Source organism: Pinus tabuliformis, chromosome 5_2 (assembly GCF_031772625.1).
Source record: "Pinus tabuliformis cultivar Carrire ecotype Pingquan chromosome 5_2, CPIR1, whole genome shotgun sequence".
In the NCBI taxonomy this organism is placed as follows: Eukaryota; Viridiplantae; Streptophyta; class Pinopsida; order Pinales; family Pinaceae; genus Pinus; species Pinus tabuliformis.
The window spans coordinates 1,101,846,272-1,101,867,680 of record NC_142306.1 but is presented as its reverse complement, the minus strand read 5'-3'; the positions used below and the strand labels follow the sequence as shown (position 1 = coordinate 1,101,867,680).

The window sequence follows — 21,409 nt, the reverse complement described above, 5'->3', positions numbered from 1 at the left end:
GTACTCATAATGACCTATTGTCACTTGTAGATCACTAATTTTATACTCTTTTTGGTAAAAAATAATTTTCTTTACCCCAATGCGTAGCTCTGGAATTAATTGTTGATTTTCCAAGTTGATGTTGATATAATTTTTATCGTTGCTTGGGCTGATGGCGACATTAACTTCTCTTGCTTGGATACTTCCTTTTAATGTAATTACTCCATGATTTGTAACTGAAAGACCATTATAGGAAAACCTTTCTTCCTTCGTCATTTTAGAATTGAGCTCCATCATTTTTTTCAATGATTGATCCCATTTTGTTTTGTCGAGATGACTTTTAGATATATATTTAATGTTCCTTTGGACTTTGTACTTCAAGCCTCCTTTAAAAGAGTTTTTTATATATATATATATATATATATATATATATATATATATAATTCTTCAAAACTCTTCTAATCGAATTTCCTAGTATCCTTAATATTTTATAACTCCTTTATATTCTTTTTATATATTTCTACTTACATTTTTTTTCTTCCTTTTGTACTTTAAAAAGAATATTTAAATATCTTTTCAATTCGCTTCTTTTAAATATCTTATTTTCCTTTGTATTTATTTTTTAAATTGCGTATCTCTTTAAACTTTAATTCATCTTCACTTTAACGTAAACTCTTAACTGATATTTTCTCCTTGTGTAACCTTTTATAATAATACCCGCTTTGTACTTATATATATTTTCAATAATTTTATGACTTGAACTTTTCTTTAAATACCCCTTTATAATATAATACTTCCCTTTATATATCTTTTATGTATAATATTTTTTTTCTTTTTTCTTTTTGAAAAGTTACAACCCTAGTGAAACATGGCTATTCACCTCTTCGGGTATAATATAAAATATATGTTCACTTATGTACTTTTCACTCGGTTAATGTTCTCCACGTAAAAAGTAGAACTTACCATTCACATAAAGAGATTTTGTATTCCTTTTGTTTTTCTTTTAATTTTAAAATACCATGGGTTTCTACAACCACGAGCTTGTAAACCACTTAATGAAGACTCAAGATATTATTATCTACTCTTCCTCTTCTTACTTATTGTTTTAAAGATATTTGGAAAGATTCCCTTTTGACTTTATCATGCACTTTTTATCAAAACGCAAAACTTTTTTTTATATATATGAATGTTCTCCGACTATATTTGTTTTTTTTCTAATAATAATTCCTTTTTTCCTTTATATTTCAAATTTTGATCTTTTTTTGTGCTTTTTTTTATCAATGGCCAAAGGCCTAAATGGCGATATGGAGAAACCCCGAATTCTAGTAGCAAAACGCTTCAACGACAACGCTGTTGACGAATTTCGATGGCCAAAGACTTGGTCAGATTGGCTCTATGCAACGATTGAGCGACCAAAGGATCGAACAACTCCGATACCAATGTAACGACCATTAGTCGTATACGCAGTGGAAATATTTAAAATGCTTCGTAGACAAAGAGATCCATTGGAGGATAGTAATTGTAAATTGCATATTGTATAAAGAATTGATGTAAGATGATATAAATGAGAATGAGAGTCCTGTATATATAGCTAGTAAGTACCCTTTCACTAACGATTATGTCTTTAGGGACATACCTTTTCATTAATTGCTAACTAATTAATCATTATCTTATTTGTTGTCCTTTACATTATTTGTGTTTATTTTTATATAAATTTAGTTTGTTACACTATTTTAGCAATTTTTCGGGTCCTGAACTTTCAGATTTGTTTTGACCCATTAAACAACATTTTTTGAGGTCTGCAACAGGCCTGTAGCTGTAGGCAGGGGCTTGCCACAAATCCTGTAGTACTAAGAGAAATCTTTCCAATGAGGTATCATATGCGCCAAACAAAAATCATATGACCAAGTTACGACCCCAGGAAGTTGGCTGCCCAACTAACCCCAACAGGGCCTGTTGTCACCCAGATTGTATAGACACCACGACAATGCTCAGGATGGGGGTTGTCACTCTGATCCTCGCCCACTCCATTGTAACTAGGTTCGGTGTTTACAAATGTAATTTTGGTCTTTGTCCTTGTCAAGAAAAATAAATATTATTTTTGTAAATTATAAGAATGCGTTTCTTGCTCATTCCATAGGTCTAGGAAAGTCAAAGAGTCAAAGACATGTGTAAAGAGCTCTTCTTGAGCATATATGTAATGTATATGAGTCTACCTAGTGACTAGATTAGCCCTCCAAGACCAAGCACAATCCTCCAAGACAAGCACAAAGAAGTTTGCCTACAAAACGATGGAGAGACAGATAAAGTCGGCCTCGAAATGAATATTAACATCAAGTCGGCTCATATATGAGGACACATCTTTTTAGTGGACATGTCAGCTCAAATATAGGGGCAAACCACTATATATACCCAGTCAGGGTTTGCGCAGAAAAGAAGAAACAAGATCATGGATATCTCTGAAATTGCGGATGAAGTTCAGGGTATAGTATTTCGGATAAGGTATAGGGTTACAATATTTCGAATAAGTACAAAAGTACAGTATTTCGGTGTTGATTGTGGTAGCATCTGACGTGCTCTAGCAATGAAATTTGTGGAGAGGCTAAGGCAAATAAGATCTCCAAAACCCAGAAATCGTTTGGGAAATTCCATCCGGTTGGAGAGATATTAAAATAATTAATATTTTTAATGGAGTTCCTAAGTCTGAACTTAGAAAAATTAAAATATTAATGGGTATTAATATAAAACTGGGTGAGAAGGTTCTAAATGACGAGGATGAAGCCAAATCTAACTTTAGTCGTTGATTAGGGACTTAATCTCGATCGTTGAAGACTCAACAGGAAAAATATAAGAGGAGACTTGAGGGTCAGTTGGAGATACACCAGCAGATACTCAGTATCTCAAGGAAAATTAATTCTCAAAGAGAAGAAGATCGATTTCAGAGGGAGAGTTGCAGGGTGGAGGAAGAGGGGGGATTAGCAGCAGTCAGGGAGCTCAGAAGAAGTGACGCAGGGACTCTGAGAGACAACACAAAGGGAGACGCAGATCAGAGAGACGCAGGGATGATGCAGAGAGGGACCAGAGCTGCGCAAAGCCACGCAGAATGACGCAGGGCTGATGCAGTAGAGAAAGGAAGCTCTCCAGGGTGTCAAAAAGTCTCGAAGAAAAGTCTCAGGTGTTTTCTCCTAGTGTCTATGTAAATTTTTCTATAAAAGCGATTGTTGCTGAAGATTAATAAAACCCTCCCCTGCTACACCGATTTTCCCGCATTGGGTTTTTCCAGGGACAATTGTCCAAAAATAATTGTGTTGATGTGATTGATTCTTGTGCATATATTTGTTTCTGTATAATGATGTGATATCTGCAGTAGAATTTATTTTAATATTTACTGAAGGGATTTCATAAATAACTTATTGGGAATAATAAGTAGGTGAAATAAATCAGTTGCTGCAGTAATAGAATTTCTGTTTAGAAATTTCCGCATTTGGATGGGTGCAGTGAACACAATGTCTCTGCAATTTCGGGTGTAATCATGGTGCGAGAAATTATAGTCATAAGGAATTTGATCAAGCATATCTGTGTCTCAGCCTCCTCACAGTAGTAATGATCACTGTCTCAACATAATTGTGATCCCACAATAAGACACTCTCGACATACTAGACACAGTCATAATGGCAACCATGGTCTCGGTTATAATCCTAGTGAAGACAAGGTCGCGATGTAGATATTAGTGCATTGATAAAGACGTGTTATCAAAGTCATGATGAAGACAAGGTAGAGACCTTGTTGACATAGTGATAACCTCAGTAGAAGTGCAGTTATGATCTCGAGGAAGGCACAACTATGATGAAACAATCATGATCTCGGTGGATCTAAGAGCAACTCTCATTCATATGGAGATCTCGTGAAGACCTCGGTGAAGGTGCAACAATGATGTTGCAACAGTAATGAAGATCTCGGTGGTGTAGTAGTAATGGCCTCAGTGGTGCAACGATGATGATGATCTCAACAGTGACAAAGAAGAGGATTGGTGTCTTGGTCTTGGAGTGGCGTAGAAGGTCAAGTGTCATGGTCTTGTTATTTGTCAATTGGAATCTCTATAAGAAGAATTATGTGTGGGTTTTCCTCTCCAAGAGGGAGAGGTTTTGGCCCTGGCAAAATGCCAACATCTCGTGTTCTTGTCCCTTTGTTTTTGGTAGCTATTTGATGAAATAAGAAACACACACTCTAATAATGTCAAAGAGAAGATTGTGCTAATAAGAAAATTAAAAAGGCCTCACAAATAGTTATTAGAAAAGAAGAATCTCATTAACCACATCTGCCCTAGATTCTTCAACATGGTATCAAAGCTAAGGTGCTAAAGTCCAAGGAAGGGAAGAAAAGAGACATTCAAGGATAGAGTTTGTATTTAAGCGAATAAAAAAGATGAGTTTGAAAAATGTACAGTGCTGCGTCTCATCTTCATGTCAAGGAACAATCTCAGATATCATAGTCTTTTTGGCAATCACAGTTTCGGGTTCATACTACAAAACTCAAATCTATGTCATATCACAAATGTTGAAGCAGCCATGATATTACAAAACCACAGATTGATCATCCTCTGCAATCTCGGGTCTGCAATTCTCAGGTGTACTTCACAGTCTCAATGCTTCCAATGATGAATGGCTCAACGTAACAACAAATGATACTTCACAATAATGCTACATGATCTTAGTACACATGGATGCTTTATGTCTCGGGCTCATAGTGATATTCTATACTACTGCATGATTTAGGGATGCGACTACTGTAAGAACAATAATAGTCTTGGATCTCCTCTAAAAGAATTCAAATCAGTGGCATTATAATCTCTCTTCGTGGTGTCAAGACTCAAGATCACAAAACCTCCTCAATACAAATATCTCACACAATTCAGTTTCTCATATTTACAATATATCTTGGTTTTGCAGCATGCAATCCTGGTGACATCACAATATGCTAAGTGTTGCATACTACCTTGGTAAAGTCACAGTTTGGAGATAATGTTGCTAAGAAAAACTAGGATAAATCTACTTGGGCTAAAGAAGTGTTAGCTCCTCTATTCTGGGCAAGCAGTGCTAAGTCTCAGTGCCATAAAGAGATGATCAGTATTTACACACTGCTGCTAATACTCCACAGTCTATTTATGTGTCAGCAATACAGTACCATATATCAATAATCATAAAGACCTGATAAGGAGTCAAAGTGCCTTAGAAGTTAAGATGATGAAGCAGTTTCGAACATCATAATAACATATAGTCTGGAGCAGTTTTTGTCATGCTTGGTGTTGGACAATGCAAGGAGTCTTGGTAAGAGGTTTTCAATAATGCTCTAACAAGAATCTCATTCAAAGAAGCATCAAGGTAAGGATCTCCTCTTCATGTGCCAAGTAAGTATCTTTCATGGTTATGATCTATCTTTGATTTAAATGACTTCGTTGTACAAATCGATATGCTGGTCCTTGTATAAGGAGGATAGTCTCTGTCCTTATAGATAGGTGAAGTCATTGAAATAGGTCTCCTTTGAATTCATGAGAAGAAACTTTTAAAGTCCTCTCACATAGATAATATTGGAGACTTAAAAGAAGCTGGAAGAAGAAAAGATGGTCCTTAAAGGACAATATCAAATAGAGGAGAAAAAGAAAATTCATGCTACTGGTTAGGATGGAAGGAGCTGAATGGATTCCATGATAAGAGGGAGTAGAATTCTTTAAGTTAGCCTCTCTCTATAAGTCTCTTTCTAGGCTCCTAGATCCTGCATAGAATGTGACTACAATATGTTATAGGATGTGGTGTAACATTATGGAAGTATTAGAAACAAGATCTCGTGACATCATCACAAGGGTGACTATGATCACGAGGATAAGTAAGATGCCTCTGTCAACAACTTAGGGTTTCTATGAAAGAAGGCAAGTTGTAAGCAACAACTTTTCAGAACTCAAACATTTGAAGAATGCTTCACACCGGGGATTGGGGTGGGTGGGTAAATAGTTGCTATAATAGGACCTTTAGGTGCTCGACCAAAAGGATGCGTAAGCAGGCTCGACTGTTAAGGCCGCCATCACCTTTAGGTACTCGACTGTTAAGGATGCGTAAGCAGGCTCGACCATAGGGAGAGGACCCTTTAGGGTGCTCGACCATAAGGGAGAGGAGAGGGAGAGGAGGGAAATCTGTGATGTTCAAACCTCCGCCAAAGCATATATTCTCTATGTCATTATGCATGAATTATATATGTCATTGACAATGAGTAAGTGACTGCTGAAATGGTGGTAGTTAGTTATATATGAGCATGTGGTAGTTTAGGTTCAGTATGGCGTAATGACATATATAATGATAGTGATTTCCTAGCTAGAGAGAGAGAAGTATGAAGTGACTCCGTCCCTCTCCCTCTCCCTTATGGTCGAGCACCTAAAGGTGATGGCGGCCTTAACAGTCGAGCCTGCTTACGCATCCTCTCCTTCTCTGATGGAATCTTCACTATGATTCACTGATCTAGGGATGAAGCAAGTGTTTCAATAGAAACTCCAACCTGTGGAGTTCATGAATAATGATATGATGACGTAAGAGCAGTTCAAGGGGTTGAAGATCTTTCAATCAAGGAAGCTGCTGAAAGAAGCCTGTACAATCTAAAGGTAAAATGAGGTATGTATACTTGTATTCTATTTTGCCAGGAAACATGGGTGCGGGGACGGGGGCGGGGACGGGGACGGGGACGGCATTTTTGGAAACAGGGTGCGTGGGTTCGTCGGGTAATATAATAATATTAAATTTTAATAATTATATTTTATAAATTATAAATTTATAATTAATAATATATATGAAATTTGAATTTGTATATTTTTTCAACTTTAAACAAGAAAACTTTGAGAATGCTGTGAGAAATTGGCAGATTTTGATACTTAATTTAGCCATTGTCCAAAATAGCCCTTCGCCATTTAACAGCATCAGCTGATTACAGCTTATGGCTGGTCTCAATCCTACTTTCTATTTGACCGAAAATGTCTGAACCTGTATGTGTGCATTTACAGTTTATAATTTGATGGTTATTTGGCTCGGGAATGAATGTTTCATTCCAAATTGATTTACAAGAATTTGCAGGCTCAAATTACAGAGTAAGAGGTCTCTTTTCCAGTTCTGGTTTCGATGCCATATATTCTATGTTCTCGACATAAGTGACATATTTAGCTTTTAAATTGAGTTGTTACAATTGGATGTCCATCTGTATAGAGAAGGGAATTATTTATTATATGTTTTGCCAGCTCAATGTTACGTGTCGATGGAAAATATTGCAATTAAACTTGCTAATATGCTCCAAGGAGCCTTATTAGATGGTGGCTACGTTCCATTCCACAAAGCTCATCGTCAGAACAGAGAACACGGGTCTACAGGCCTGGATTTTTGGTTTTAAGTAATCACGAACACCTATGGCATTAGGGATATTGCAGTAGTGACTGCTAGTGGGCAATTGCGATCCACTTACAATGAAAGTGTAATGCAGCTTAATGTAGTTGAGCCCCTGTGGGTGTTCACTATTCAAATGTGTAATATAAATTATAATGCACTTATATTTTTCACACACGGGTCTTGTGAAACTTTTTCATGGAATAATAAAATTGAAAACGAAAACTCGTAAATACCACTGCTGTTGAAGCTGCTCTGTCCACTGCTGCTGAAGCTACCCACTGCCCACTGCTGCTGAAGCTGCCCACTGCCGCCGGAAATGGTAAACGGGGACGGCTCAAGCCTCAACCAAATGGAAAAAACTTAAAAGTTAAATGAAATTAGTAATCAGTGATCACGGTGTTTGTTCTTCTAGTATGTCGCGGTGCTTTGCTGCCAAGAATAATCACTATCAGTCTATCAGATATTTGCTTGTGTAAAGAGTTAAAGTCTTAAAGATTTAGGGTTTTTTAAGTTTTTTACCTTTGTTATAAGTTATTTTTTAAATTTCAATAAAAAAAATTATTTGAAAATTAAATTTTTAATATAGTTTTTTTTATGAAGAACCCAAAGAACCCAACTCGAAGAACCCAACCCGAAGAACCCGAAGAACCCAAGAACCCAAGCACCCGAAGAACCCAAGAACCCGTTAAAGGAAAAGAACCCAAATTTTTTTTTTGAAGAACTCGGTTCTTCATGGAAGAACCCGGTTCTTCTGGGTTCGTCTGGGAAGAACCCGTACCCGAATCCGGTACTTGGGTGCGGGAACCCGGGACGGGTTCGAGAACCCCACCCCCGGGTGCGGGTACCCGTGCAACACAGCTTGTATTTAAGTTTTATAATGTCATGTCATATGGTTGCAGATCAATACTTCTATCTTAAGAAGCATGATCGAAGGAAAATGATCTCCTCCTCTGAAAGGATGCAAAAAGACATAAGTCACACCAAAATGAAATCAACATAATATGTCCTCATATGAAATATGAGGTGGTTGACTACAATTACATAACTTTGAGTAGAAAACAATGATCAACTTTAGTGATGGAAAGAATGTAACAGACCTCAAAAGATACCACTGTCAAGAAATATCAGTCCAATGTAACCAAGATCAGTCATCAAAGGAGCTCACAGTCATGCAACGACAAGGGATATAACACTTATTGACTTCTTATGATTAATGTGTGTCAAATCTTATTGTTTTTAGGCTTGTTATTATTATACTTCTTGTGATTAGGCTCTATATGCAATGCTTTAGATCTGATATATTATGACAGTTTGCAGTAGGTCACATCTGGGAGAGGATCAATGCTCCAATGCCTTGCAGCCTCACTTCAACAACTGATATGTCAAGTGCAGTGACCAAATAGAAATGTTTTGGCTCCAAACAAGTGGTGTGACCCTTCCAAAAGGCAACGTTGCTCCTACAACCACAAAATGTTAGCCCTAGATATGATAAAGAGTAAAGAACATACCTCCAAAATGCTTGCGAGCAGGGCTAGAAAGGTCTCTAGGCCTTGCGGCTATAGGGCTAGAGAGAAAAATTTGATGAACCATTGAATACCCGAGCCCAAAACAAGAGTTAAGTCCCTTTCCCAAGAGGATGTCAGGCCTGTAATCAAATACATAAGCCTTTCAATAGATCAGAACTTGTAATAGCAATATTCCCAATCAAAACAATGATAACCCTTGCAAAAGTATGAGATTAGACCTGCAAACAAGGTCAGATCAGTCTTGGATCAAATGCAATGAGTCTACAAGCCTTCCAAGACCTGTGACTACCTAAATAGACCTAGTAATTAGACTTTCGACCTTCAAAGATTTTTTGAAGAAGCCTGCAACAAGAAACCGAGTCGGATTTTGGCAAGAAAATGATGAAAATAGCCACAAAAATTATTTGCAAAGTTTTTTAATGATGAACCCTTGTAAAAAATCTGAATTTATGATGAAATTAGGGCTCTTAGGGCTTGCGGCCTCCTTAGAAAAAATTGTTGAAGGAGAAGAGAGCCACAATACTGAAGATCGAACCCTTGATAGGCCTATTTAGGCCTTAAACCTCTCACGACTTTGAAAAAATGCTAGATGGCCTTCAAGAAATGGTGATGTTAGGCCCAAACCCTAGTCGTCTAGGCTAGGTGAGGGCTGAAACCCTCTAGGAATCGATCTCCTCTTTGATCTATTGAATATCCACCTGCAAAATAATTTCAAGAAGAAACCCTAACCATCCCACTAGATTTACAAGAAAGTGAAAAATAAAAACCCCAAGTGGCTTATATACACAAGCAAAAATAATTACAAGGGTTAGAAGAAATAATATACAAATTATCTACAACATTCACAAATAAATTTTAGCTCTAATTAGCAGATCTATCTTTATTTGCACAAATTGATTGGAGATAAATGAGTGAAATAAGTTTTTTATATTAGAGCCATGGCCAAGATCTCTGCAAAACAATTGCTAGATAAGTCCTAGAAGTTTAACACGATGGGCTCTTGAGCTTCTTGTCTTTGGAGTTGGCTGGTTCAGCTGAAGACTTACCCTCATGCCCAAGATATGAATATTGATGAGATTTCTACACACTTAAGATCAAGCTATTAGATCAATAGAGGCTAGATCACACAATAAACCCTCAAAATCTAGAGATACTTGCTAGATTAATCAAATTTAATGTGCTACTCTAAACCTAGTAACTAATGCAAGATACCTATGCAAATAGTTAATCCAACCACTGGCTAATGAAATAATAACTTATTGAATTATTATTGAGTAGAGCATTAGGAACATGATGTAGAAAAATATTACCAAGAAGCAAGAATGGAATTCCATCATGAATAAACCCCCAAAGACTTTTGCTTTATTATTCCAGAAAAAAGATTACAACCAGTAGAGCTTGACTCAAAGCTCGATACAAATGATCTTCTGATAAGTACAACATACAATGAGGAGCATAATAACTTCCTTATATAGAAAATGAGAGCATCAAACCCCTCCAAGTGGAAATAATGACTAGTTTCCTTGATCCATGGTTTGGTCCTTGTCAAATTGATTTGATCCCTTGATAACTGGTGCACAAATCTCCAAAAGAATTCGACCTCCTTGATTGTTGGGTTGGATGGACCAAATTTTGACTTTTGGTTGCTTTTGGACCACTGGAGAATCTTCAAAAAATAGAATTATCGTAATTCTCGCATTCAAATAACCACCTTGACCCAGAAATTCAATTTTGCTGAGAAAAAAATTCCTTCTGGCGGCAACAAATTTTTGGACTGGAACTTGTTGCCTTGGAAATGAGTCCTTTCATATTTTTTACTTTGAAAAAGGACTTCAATAATTTTTTGATAAATTTTCCGCTTGGAGAGAATTTAATTTTCTCTCATTTTAATTTATGATTAATTTACGGTTAATTAATTTTCTTTTATTTTTGCCAGAAAATTAAAGTAAAAGACTCTAGAGGGGATTAGACATATTTTTCACCCTCAAAGTGGGTCTAAAAACTATTTTGGCAATGATGTCTAATTATGGTAAGCATCCAAATAATTATGAGTGGTTTCAGGGCTATAAACATTTGAGATTGAGTTTTATTTGGGATATCCATGATTGCAAGGAGTCCTGACAGCCTCCTGACTTGGACAAACTTACAAAGTATAACTGCATTAGGCTGGCAATTGCACTACATTGACTTGCATTACTTGAGGCACCAGTTGCCGTGAAGAGTTTGCTGTTACTTTTGTGAACAAGTTGACTATCAGTTTTGAGTCCTATATGACAATAACGTTCTTAAAGCTTTGTTAGATGTATAGCTTGAGCTTTCTGATTACCCATTGCATTTCTGTTTTGCTTATTTGTTGCTTCCCCAAGGAATCAGGTATAGGCTGCTAAGAGAATTCACTGGCTATTCTATGCAACTCCACCCTCTCTTGCTTTTGGAGGGTTGCCTTTGGGAGCCCCATCAAAGCTTTATTTTATGTATTCCTTTTTGCGGTGAAGATCTGATCTACTGGGGACTGCTTTGGTCCTCTATGGTCTGTCCATTATCAGGTTACTTTCGCTCTATTAGTTTTTGTTTTGTTTCTGGTTGCAGGATTATTTTGTATTCTAAGAGATTGAGAAGTTTACTGTGATTTGAAGTACCTTTACTATCATAGTAGGTGCCCATGTCTGATCAGGTTGATATGATTTTCCTTAATATTGCTTGATGAGGATTTTTGATTCTGTTCATGACTACATATCATTATAATCACAAGCTCACAAAATTTCATGTAGAACATCAAACTTTTATCATCTTCGTCAACTGTTTCTTAACAGTTTTTTTGGAGGATGTTTTCAAGATAATCTATTTCATTGCTGAACAGTGAATAGTGTTTTGTTTATCATGTATATATTTACGTCATTATTTTTAATTAATTGCAGAATTTATTAAAAAGCCATGAAAGTGTTCTTCAGACGTTGCCATGCCAAATATTGGAACCTATTACCCTAGGAGAAGGTGCTGGGGTAGGATTAATGAAAGATGCAGAAGCTGTAGCAATGCCAGAGGGATCTACTTTATTTGATTTGGTTCAAACAGGAATAGCAACTACCCACGCTGCGGTTGGAGTGGTGGTGCGGCTGAGAGAAGAGCTATCTTTGGTGAAGGAGGTGCCAGTTCTTTTTGTTATAGATCAGGTATATACTTCATCAGTGTGAGGCGATAACAAACTACTTTGCAATGTGGTATGTAGTTTTTTGGCATTTAAGAGGCTGCGATGTTATAAGAAACAATACTTCACTGATTTGTCGAATTGTTTTTGTTAATAACGTTGTAGTACAACAGTTGGTTTACATTTAGTCAATACAAAGAAGTGACGGGTCGGCACTCTCATCGGGACATTCATGCACGAGAGCTTACTATGGTATGTCTTCCCTTTTTGGGATATTTTAAGAAGTAGCTGGATATCTCTCAATTTAAATAGTGTTTGGTTAATTGGTAGTGCATATAATATATAGCTTCTTTATAATACATAAATTTAGAAAACATTGAAGGTCATATGTAAACATACCCTTGGTCAGTATACTAACTATAACATGAGAATCCGTTAGTTTAATTACCTTGTATATTGCACAATAATATAAACATTAATAGTATAATAGTGGCATAAACATAACTTTAATATAACTTCTAGATATATAGTTCCAGGAATCTACGAATTAACTGCTTCAGGAGCTCGGGTATATTACAGATTTCCACGGGCTATCTGTGTCAGAATGCTGGGATCATCTTCCGAACCACTACAGGAGCCTCTGTCACAGATTGCTTCAAGACATGCGGACTGTCACAGAGCATAGATAATATTGCAGGAGACTTTGAATTTTACTGAATTAGGTCCTCGCTTGTCGTCAGGACACTCGTCTGCCTTTGGAAGAATGTTTCTGTTTGTCACAATCAACTGTCTTCCTCTGTCTCAGGAATCTTGGATCTCAGCATTAGATGTCTTGGATCCTACCTTAGATATGGGATTCTGTCCTTAGGAGATCTCGTCTGCAACAGGAAGGTTTCCTCGGGAAATTCGCTGCCCAGCACTATGAATTATCCACAGACTTCCGCTCAAGCACAGAGACTGCGGCCTGTTTCCAGGTGAATCTCCACAGGGATTTGGCCACTATGATATATTCAATAATTAGCTTCTATGAATTCATCCAACCTTCAGACTTGCCATGAGATATTCTGTTGTCCTTGGATGATGAGTTTTCCCTGTGGCCAGAACAAGTAGAAGAAAACGAAAAAATGAAAACCAACTAGGGTGGGTTCTTTCACCACTGAAATTGATTGGAGAAAAGGGGGTCTTAAAACCCTCAGAGCCTCGGGGTCAAAAAACAGAGATAAAATTGATCCAATCAATGATGATCCAAATGAATTTAACCCTCTTGTATTTATAGATTTTCATGAGGGCATTTTATCCTTAATTAATTTGAGTGAAATTCACATCAAACCCCACTTTTGGGTTTCTTTGCGCAGCTGCCCCAAAACTTGCCCAAACATTAGGTATTTTGGGGGTTTTCCCTTTATCAAGGACTATAGCCTGTGGGGATCGATAGACTACTTCATCTCTTGGGTGATTAATTTCCCAGGAACATTACGTATTGTCCCAAAGTCATCTGAACCTCAATATGACCCCATCCAAAAGATACTAAAGAACCCCCAGCTTTCTCAAATTTTGGAATGTTGTCAAGGCATCATCTTTATAGGTTAAAATTTGAGCTGCCTAAATATGATGCCCAGTTAAACAAAACAACTACCAACTAGATAAATATGATGGAGTGGTACATGATATGAACTCACCCTAAAACGAGAAAGAGCAGATTTCAGTAGCATCCATGTATCTCTAGTGAGACGCACACAATTGGTTCATGTGGTGGGCATGCAAGTCTAAGGGATTATCCACAAAGTGGTAAATGTTCACAAAAACTTTTCGAACGATCTGTTCATGACAAAGAAGTGGACATCTTCATCAAATTCACCCTCTTATACCAAACTGGAAATGTAAGAGAATATACACAAATCAATGATTAAAGTTTGACTTTATATTGCAGGACTGAAGGTTGATTTATGCAGTGAGATTAAAATATGGAAGCCAACGGATATAATTGAAGGCAAAATAAACCCAAGTTGATTGTAACCCAACATGAATTTCTTCAGCACCAAGTAGTCAAACCTTTAAATACGTCCCTCCCCTCTCACAAAAGACTAACACCTTAACTTTGAGGAAAAAAGGGTCGTAATAAAATAAGTGCTCCTGTTGTTAAGGAAAAATGGAGTCCCTGTTATGAATGTAAATTTGTACTCGCGGGGTTGAATAGGAATCACATTTCTATCAGTGACTGTGACAGAGAAGACTAAGAATATGTCTCAGAAATAGAGGACTTGTTACATCTGAAGAACTAGATTCTAGGGTTGAAGAGTCCATGCCCGGGATCTCATTAGTGGCAATGATGATAATCTCCCAACCTATATCTTGAAACTAGAGGTCACATGAAGAAGAGCAAAGTTACAGTTATCTTAGAGTCAGAGAGCACCCATAATTTTATTGCTGGCAATGCAGCAAGGCAACTAAATCTGTTCATATACGCCATTGGACGTTTTAACTTTATAGTAGCAGATAGGTAGAAGATTGCAGGGTCAATTAGATGTCAAAAGGTCGCACTCCAAATATAAGATTTCAATTTACATGCTAAATTCTATGCCATACTTCTAGGTGGAGTTGACATGGTTTTGGGATTGGAATGGCCAATGTTGCCATGTACTTATGCTAGAAACCATTAGAAGTGTTACTTTTCTAACCCCAGTCCTTAGGCAACTTACTTCATAATGATTTCATTGCTAAAAATAAATGTTAAATTTTAGCTCACTGAATATAATGCATTATCTGGGATTTTTAACTGGCAAAATACAAACTAAACAAATGAAACCAATTTTCACACATGGAAATAGAAATATTTTTTCCCTTCAAATCAACTTCTCATTAAAATAAATTTAAATCTTACAAGGGCTCCTGTACTGGGAAATTGGCTTTCTCAGAAAACAATATAAGCTACAGCAAAATTTCAGAATTTTTTTGGGCATTGTATGTCCTTTATGACCCTCTGAAATATCCTGAATCAACCCACGAACATGGCTGGCTCCTGTACCTGCACAGTTGCTTTATTGCCTGCTTGCAGCTGTTGTATGGCCTGCACGACACTGCTGTATGGCCTGGTGCCACTGCTGTATTGCCCACACACAACTGCTGTATGACCTGCAAATGTGCCCCCGATATGACCTGCTGTACAGCTTGTATGTGGGCTGATATATTCAGCTGCTCACTCCTTGCTATCTTCTCCAGAGCTGATCATTGGATGAAACTCCTTTATCTCCCTTTCTACATGGGGGAAGCAAAGCACATGTTAAACTAATTATGTTGGCATTTTCATGAGCATTATTGTTTATCTTCTCTGATTTTTCTTAATGCATTTCTTTGTTAATTACCATCAAAAGGCTAAAGCTTGAGAAGGGCAAAAAAGCTATGTAATTGTTACATGTATATGTTTAGGGTGTTTTCATAAGTACTGCCTAGATTGATTACGCTGTATAAGAGTGGGGGAAATGGTCTGCTGATTTATATGAGGTTGTTTGACTTTACATATTCTTACAGTAAAATGCAATAGAGCTTTATGAATAACTGGAGTCGTTTGTATTACTTCTTTATAGGTCAAGGCATATCGAACAATGTTACACAGTGACATGATGGTGACTGCATATTCTCATTCGACTGCAGTGGGAAAGCTTCGCAAACACTTGCCTGATACTCCTCTAGATGTTCGTTATGATTTCCCTCGATACGGCATCGATGAAGTGGAAGCAGTTATTAACTATTACTACAGGTACAAAACTCCTATTTTTTAATATTATTTATTTTTTGACTCTAATATTTAAAGCAAGTATAATGACAGATCATTTGCTACCATATTGGCTCTCAAAACTTGAAACTTGTACCAAAAGTTGAAGTTGAAATTAGAGTGGTGTCTTCAGATGACTAAAAGCATTTATTGGGTACTGAAAGACAACTTGGTTTTTAGATTATATTCAATTAGGAACTTATAATTGGGTATCTGAAAAAAAACTGTACTTGAGTTAAGAATACTTTTAAAAGAAGTAAAATGAAGCCAATTATGTATATCGTTGGGAAAAGATGATCATCTTTAAAGTGCACTCTGCAAAACCAATTATGTTCACGCCAATAAAGAATTTGGCATAATCTTGTGACATCAAGCCACTTAACAGATCATGAATGTTGGTTATAGCCTATGTTGCACTGGTTTTGGGGACAGGGGAATGGTGGGGACGAGTCCCCGGAACAGCTAGAGCGCACCCCCAAATTTTCAGGGGACGGGGGGTTGGGGACGACAATATATATATATATATATATGCAAAATTCAATATTAACATTTGTAGTTGTTTCAAGCTAGTATTACGTACAACCCTTACACTCGCCAATTAAAATCTCAAACAATTTGAAAAGGAGTTGAGTGACATTCCATTATTGGCCACTAGACATGAGCTTTAGCTTTAGGAAATTTAAGTGTAACTACTTAAAATTTGTAATAAGGTCCATGAACAATCCATGAAGGAGAACTGTCTTTATATTAGTTTTTTTCCTCATATTTCTTGTTAATGATGACTATGTTAAACACAAAATGCATTCCCTTTTCAATAGGTTTTGCAAACTTTTATAGCTATGTTGAAAGCCACTATAAAATAATTTGGTTTTCTAATCATATTAAATTCATATTTCAGATTAATAAGGGGATTGAATAGGAATTTATTTAAACATTTAGTACTCAATCCAATTCACAACTATCTGATTGTTTTCACAATGCTTGGGGTTGGGATGATGGAAGCATTGAACTTGAATGAGTCCTCGAAACCCACATACAATATGTAAAAGCTGAGATGATCTAAGAAAGAACAAGAAAAATAACCACAAGGATCATCCTTTTAAAATGTTGTATTTTCTATTTTCTTGACATGGAGGGTGTTTTTTGTAATTTTACCATTGAAAATCCAATATCTAAATCACTAGAAATCCAAAATGAAACCCATCATACAAAACCCATGTTTTGAGCTGCAACTTGTACAAAAAATTTAGATTCAATGCATTCCAAAAAAAATGAATGGGAAAAATGATCATATTGTTCAATCATCAATGTCCATGATTGTCAAAACTGAAGCTCTGTGCTTGGATTATCCCTAAAACCTTCCCAAAACATCCCTGAAATCTGCCCAGAAAACCCTTGAAATCTGCCAAAAACATCCCTGAAATCTGTCCGGAACATCCCTGAAATTTGTCCGGAACGTCTTGGGGATGGCTAGCAAGTCCCCAAGTCCCCAATGGAGTCCCCAACAGTTTGGGGACGTTTCCTAAGGGTCCAAAAGTCCCCAAAACATAGGGACGCAGGGTACGTGAGTATTTTTGGGGGGACGGGTCCTTGTGCAACATAGGTTATAGCAGTAGAATTATCTTCCGTGAGGAAGAAGTCAGGAATGTAGTATCTTTGTTAAACTTAGTGACAATTCTCTTCCATGTCTGGGGATGGTGGTTTGTTTAGACACCTCATCACTATGTTGCCAGGAAACGTGGTGGTATGTTAAAATTAGCAACTAGGGCCAAACTCAATGTGGGTCATCTTATTTATAGCAACTGATATTTTTCTTGGATCCCTTTCATTGAGAGGTGTAGGATTCATTTAAAGATCATCCGATTTCGATAAGTATTCATGGAGTTATGAATTTATTTGTGTTATAGGACAATTCGTCAAGTCGGCCTGCAACCCAAATAAACCCCACATGTGCTCAACGTTTTAGTATAAAAATAGGTGACTTGATTGTCATTTGCACACACACTTCACTCTTGATTTCTCTCCACTTGTCTTGGGTTTTAGTGGAAGAGAAGTCTAAGAGGAGGAAGCCCTAAACCAATGTTTTTAAAACCGGAACCGGTGACCGGACCGGTCCACCTAATGAACCGGTTTACCGATCGGAACCGGTCTAACCGGCACTGGTTTGGTCTAAACGAACCGGTTTTAAAAAAATACATTAAATAATTAATTTTTAATGAAACAAAACTATTTTTAAGATGTAAAACCATGATTCCAAGCCAATAGAGACAAAATATGCAAAGTTTGCTCATTTATATGCCATGTAAAGGTGAATACATCAAAATGGCACCGAGTGCAATACATATCATCAACAAAATAGCAAAATACATAACAAATGAGGCTCTAAATGGCCTATAAAGTCCAAAAACATTGCTGCAAGCTATGAGGCCATTGGCCTACTACAAGTCTACAGTATACACATGATCAATCATCAAGTTCATTACCACTACTAGTAGTAGACACAAGATCATCATCAGGAGCTACATAGACATCATCTGGTTCAGAGTCTGAGGATGCCTCAACCTGATCTGCAACCTCAGTATCAATGCCACCAATGACAATAGAAGTGGACCTAATGGAAGCACGAGTTTGTCGGCCTGCATGACTAGTGCCTTCCATTGGTTCCTTGCCTTTCCTTGATGCCGCTATTGATGCTGGTTCTGATGCCACCACATAATCTGCTTCATCCCCCGCCAAAGCCATGTCGATATCAAAATCAGCCTCAAACACAGGTTCTTCAGTCTCCTCCACCCATTCTGATGTTGGATCAATATCGTCCAACACAATGGGATCTAGATCAGGAGTTTTTCTTATCATTTGGAGCTCTAATTGCATTTATTGTTTACCCCCAAACCATGAAATCCTGAAAACCATTAAGTCTGCTGAATTTTGAGTGAAATCTAAAATTCTAGTTTCTCCATATGAAATCCAATGAGGTCGAAACCACTCTCAAACATCCTGAGTCCTTTCATGGTAATGTTAAAAATTTAAGTAAAAGGATGAAAATGAAAATTAAAGGAAATGTCACTTTTACTTTAAGAATTTAACATTACCATTAATTGCCAACATTGTTAGGGTTGAAACACCCTTAGTCCCCCCCCAAAACCCCTCAAACACAGTCAAAAACATGTTTTTTTAACTTTATGGTGGTTGTGCCTAAAACCGGCTGGTTTAGGACAAAACCGGCCGGTTTGTTACAAACTGGCCGGTTCCATCCTAAACCGGCTGGTTTTCACCGGTGAGGGCCAAAAATCGGGCAAATGAAGGGTTTGACCGGGTTTTTAGGCCGGTTCGGACCGGCCAGCTAGCTAACCGGCCGGTTTGACCGGTTACCGGTTTTTCTGAGCGGTTTTTAAAACTATGCCCTAAACGCAAGTTTAGAAGGAGACCCTTGTTGTCGCACAGATTGTCACGACAACGCTCAGACCGGGGGCTGTCACTCTGATCCCCGATCTCTCCGTTTAAGCCTGTCTCCCGCGGCTAAGGGGGGTAGACCCTGTAGGAAAATGGATGACCAACTGTGAATCAGTTGGTTTGGGAGACACGACTGGAAACCAGCACTGAATTGATTTTACTGAATTAATAGACCAGTGCCTTGTGGAGTTAATGTTTAAACGACTAATTATTAGATGCTGCAGAAACATGAACTTATTGGGAGCAATCATTTATCATCAAATTAATTTTTATCAAATGCAAGTAAATGCTTAAATGATACTCCAGCAACTGAAATTTCGAAAGATCACGTAAAAAAATTAACTAAAGATCACATTCATGCAGTTAATCTCCAAATGAACATTGAATCATATTAAACACTAATTTCCCACGTCAAAATTTTTTTTCAGGCCTCAGCGAAGATAACAAAGCATGATAAACCCCTGAGCTAATCTGCCAAAAATTTCCACAATATATATATATATATATATATATATATATTTTTTTTTAATGTTTTTCAAACAAAAATAAAATTTTAAAACTAAAAAAATCTAAACTAAAACAAAATTTAAAATTTAAAATCTAAATCTAAAGCTAAGACCCTAAAAAGCCCTACCTTTTTTTTTTTTGAATTTTTATTTATAAACTTTAAACAAAACCTAAAAATTGAAAAATCTAAATTAAATTTAATCTAAAACTTAACTATAAAAAAAATAAAACTAAGTCTAAAGCCTAAAGAAATTTTATAAATGAATCTTTTTTATTTTTATTTTTCATATTTTCAAAACAAAACTTTGTATTAAAATCTAATTATGAACTAAACTATAGTCAAAACTAAAATCAAAATCTAATTTAAAAATCTCAAACCCAACTTAAAGAACATAAAAATTTTAATACATATCAAAATAAAAAAATAAAAAATAAAAAATCTAAAAGCCGATCGAATTAAACAAAATAAATCAAACAAAAGAAACTTACGCTAATCCTAACCATCCGAAACCTAAAGTAACATTACCTTATCGCATGAAATAAGACTGGTCCGTTTATTACCTGGCTCAATAAAAACGTGATTTACGCAGTTTGTAGGTTTAATTTGGACGGCGAACAAAGGACGCATGGATACAGCAGCGTGGAGACTTACGTTGATACCCCAAGAAACGCAGGCGGCTTCACGTATAGACCCAAGACTACAGGCAGAATCACGCTGAGACCCCAAAAAAAATGTGACTGCGCGTCGGTGTATGAAAACCTTCTTTGATATCTCCTTTCGGGCCAGGTTTGCAGGCAACGGGAGAATGCAGTGGGAGATGCGTGTGAGGAGCAGAGGTCGAGGCAGCGGAAAGAAAACTTCGACGGCGAAGGGCGGACGACTGTGGAGAATGCTACGTCTGAAATAATGATAAAAACTGTGGATAATCGATTTAATGACAGACTGACGGACTGAGGTAATGAATGAAAATGGACGCAGTTGTGAGCCACGACAAATGGAATAACGGGGGAGCCAAGCGAATGCAGCTGTGTGAATGTTTGAAGCAGAAATCGATTGCTGAAGGTGGACAGAACGTCAATAGAAGTGCTGCGTGAGGGAATGGCACACGAATCCAGCGGAAATGGCAGACAGAGGACCCTTAACCCACGTCGTTTGAAATGGTAAATGCCCGCAGGATGACCAACAGCAGCGTGGAAAGATAGCCCCACGTAGATAATGATGTATCTTGATTCAGAAATGCAGGTAATCCTGATGTGAAAAAAATTCTTCCAGGTCTTGAAAAACCTTTGGACAACGAAGCAGTGACCCTGCAAATTTTTTTCCTCCAGATCTTATCTGTAACCTGCAAGATAGAAAACAAAAGCCCGCAGATATATGCAAAATTTTAAAGTAAAACCCTTCATAATTAACCGAGAATCACAAAAATTTGCAGCTCTAGAAAAACCAAATCTAGCAATAAAAGCAGAAGTATTATCGAAAATTTTAGATTTTACTGTGAAGAACTTCAGAAAATCTCTCATGCAAATTAGAAAAAATAAACTGAATGATAGACCCAGGATCAAAACCAGCTGGGCTCAGCAAGAAAATTGCTTGCGGGAGTTG

General features: G+C 37.0%; 1 protein-coding gene across 1 annotated transcript in view; it reads left to right on the top strand.

The window, feature by feature from the left end:
* Positions 1–21,409, top strand: part of LOC149163084 (uncharacterized) — a 289,574-nt gene that overhangs the window by 177,752 nt on the left and 90,413 nt on the right. The window contains exons 4-6 of the mRNA XM_089437519.1: positions 11,845–12,099; positions 12,240–12,326; positions 15,659–15,831. Of these exons, the coding sequence (XP_089293645.1) occupies positions 11,845–12,099; positions 12,240–12,326; positions 15,659–15,831 (515 nt within the window). The remainder of the gene's footprint in view (positions 1–11,844; positions 12,100–12,239; positions 12,327–15,658; positions 15,832–21,409) is intronic.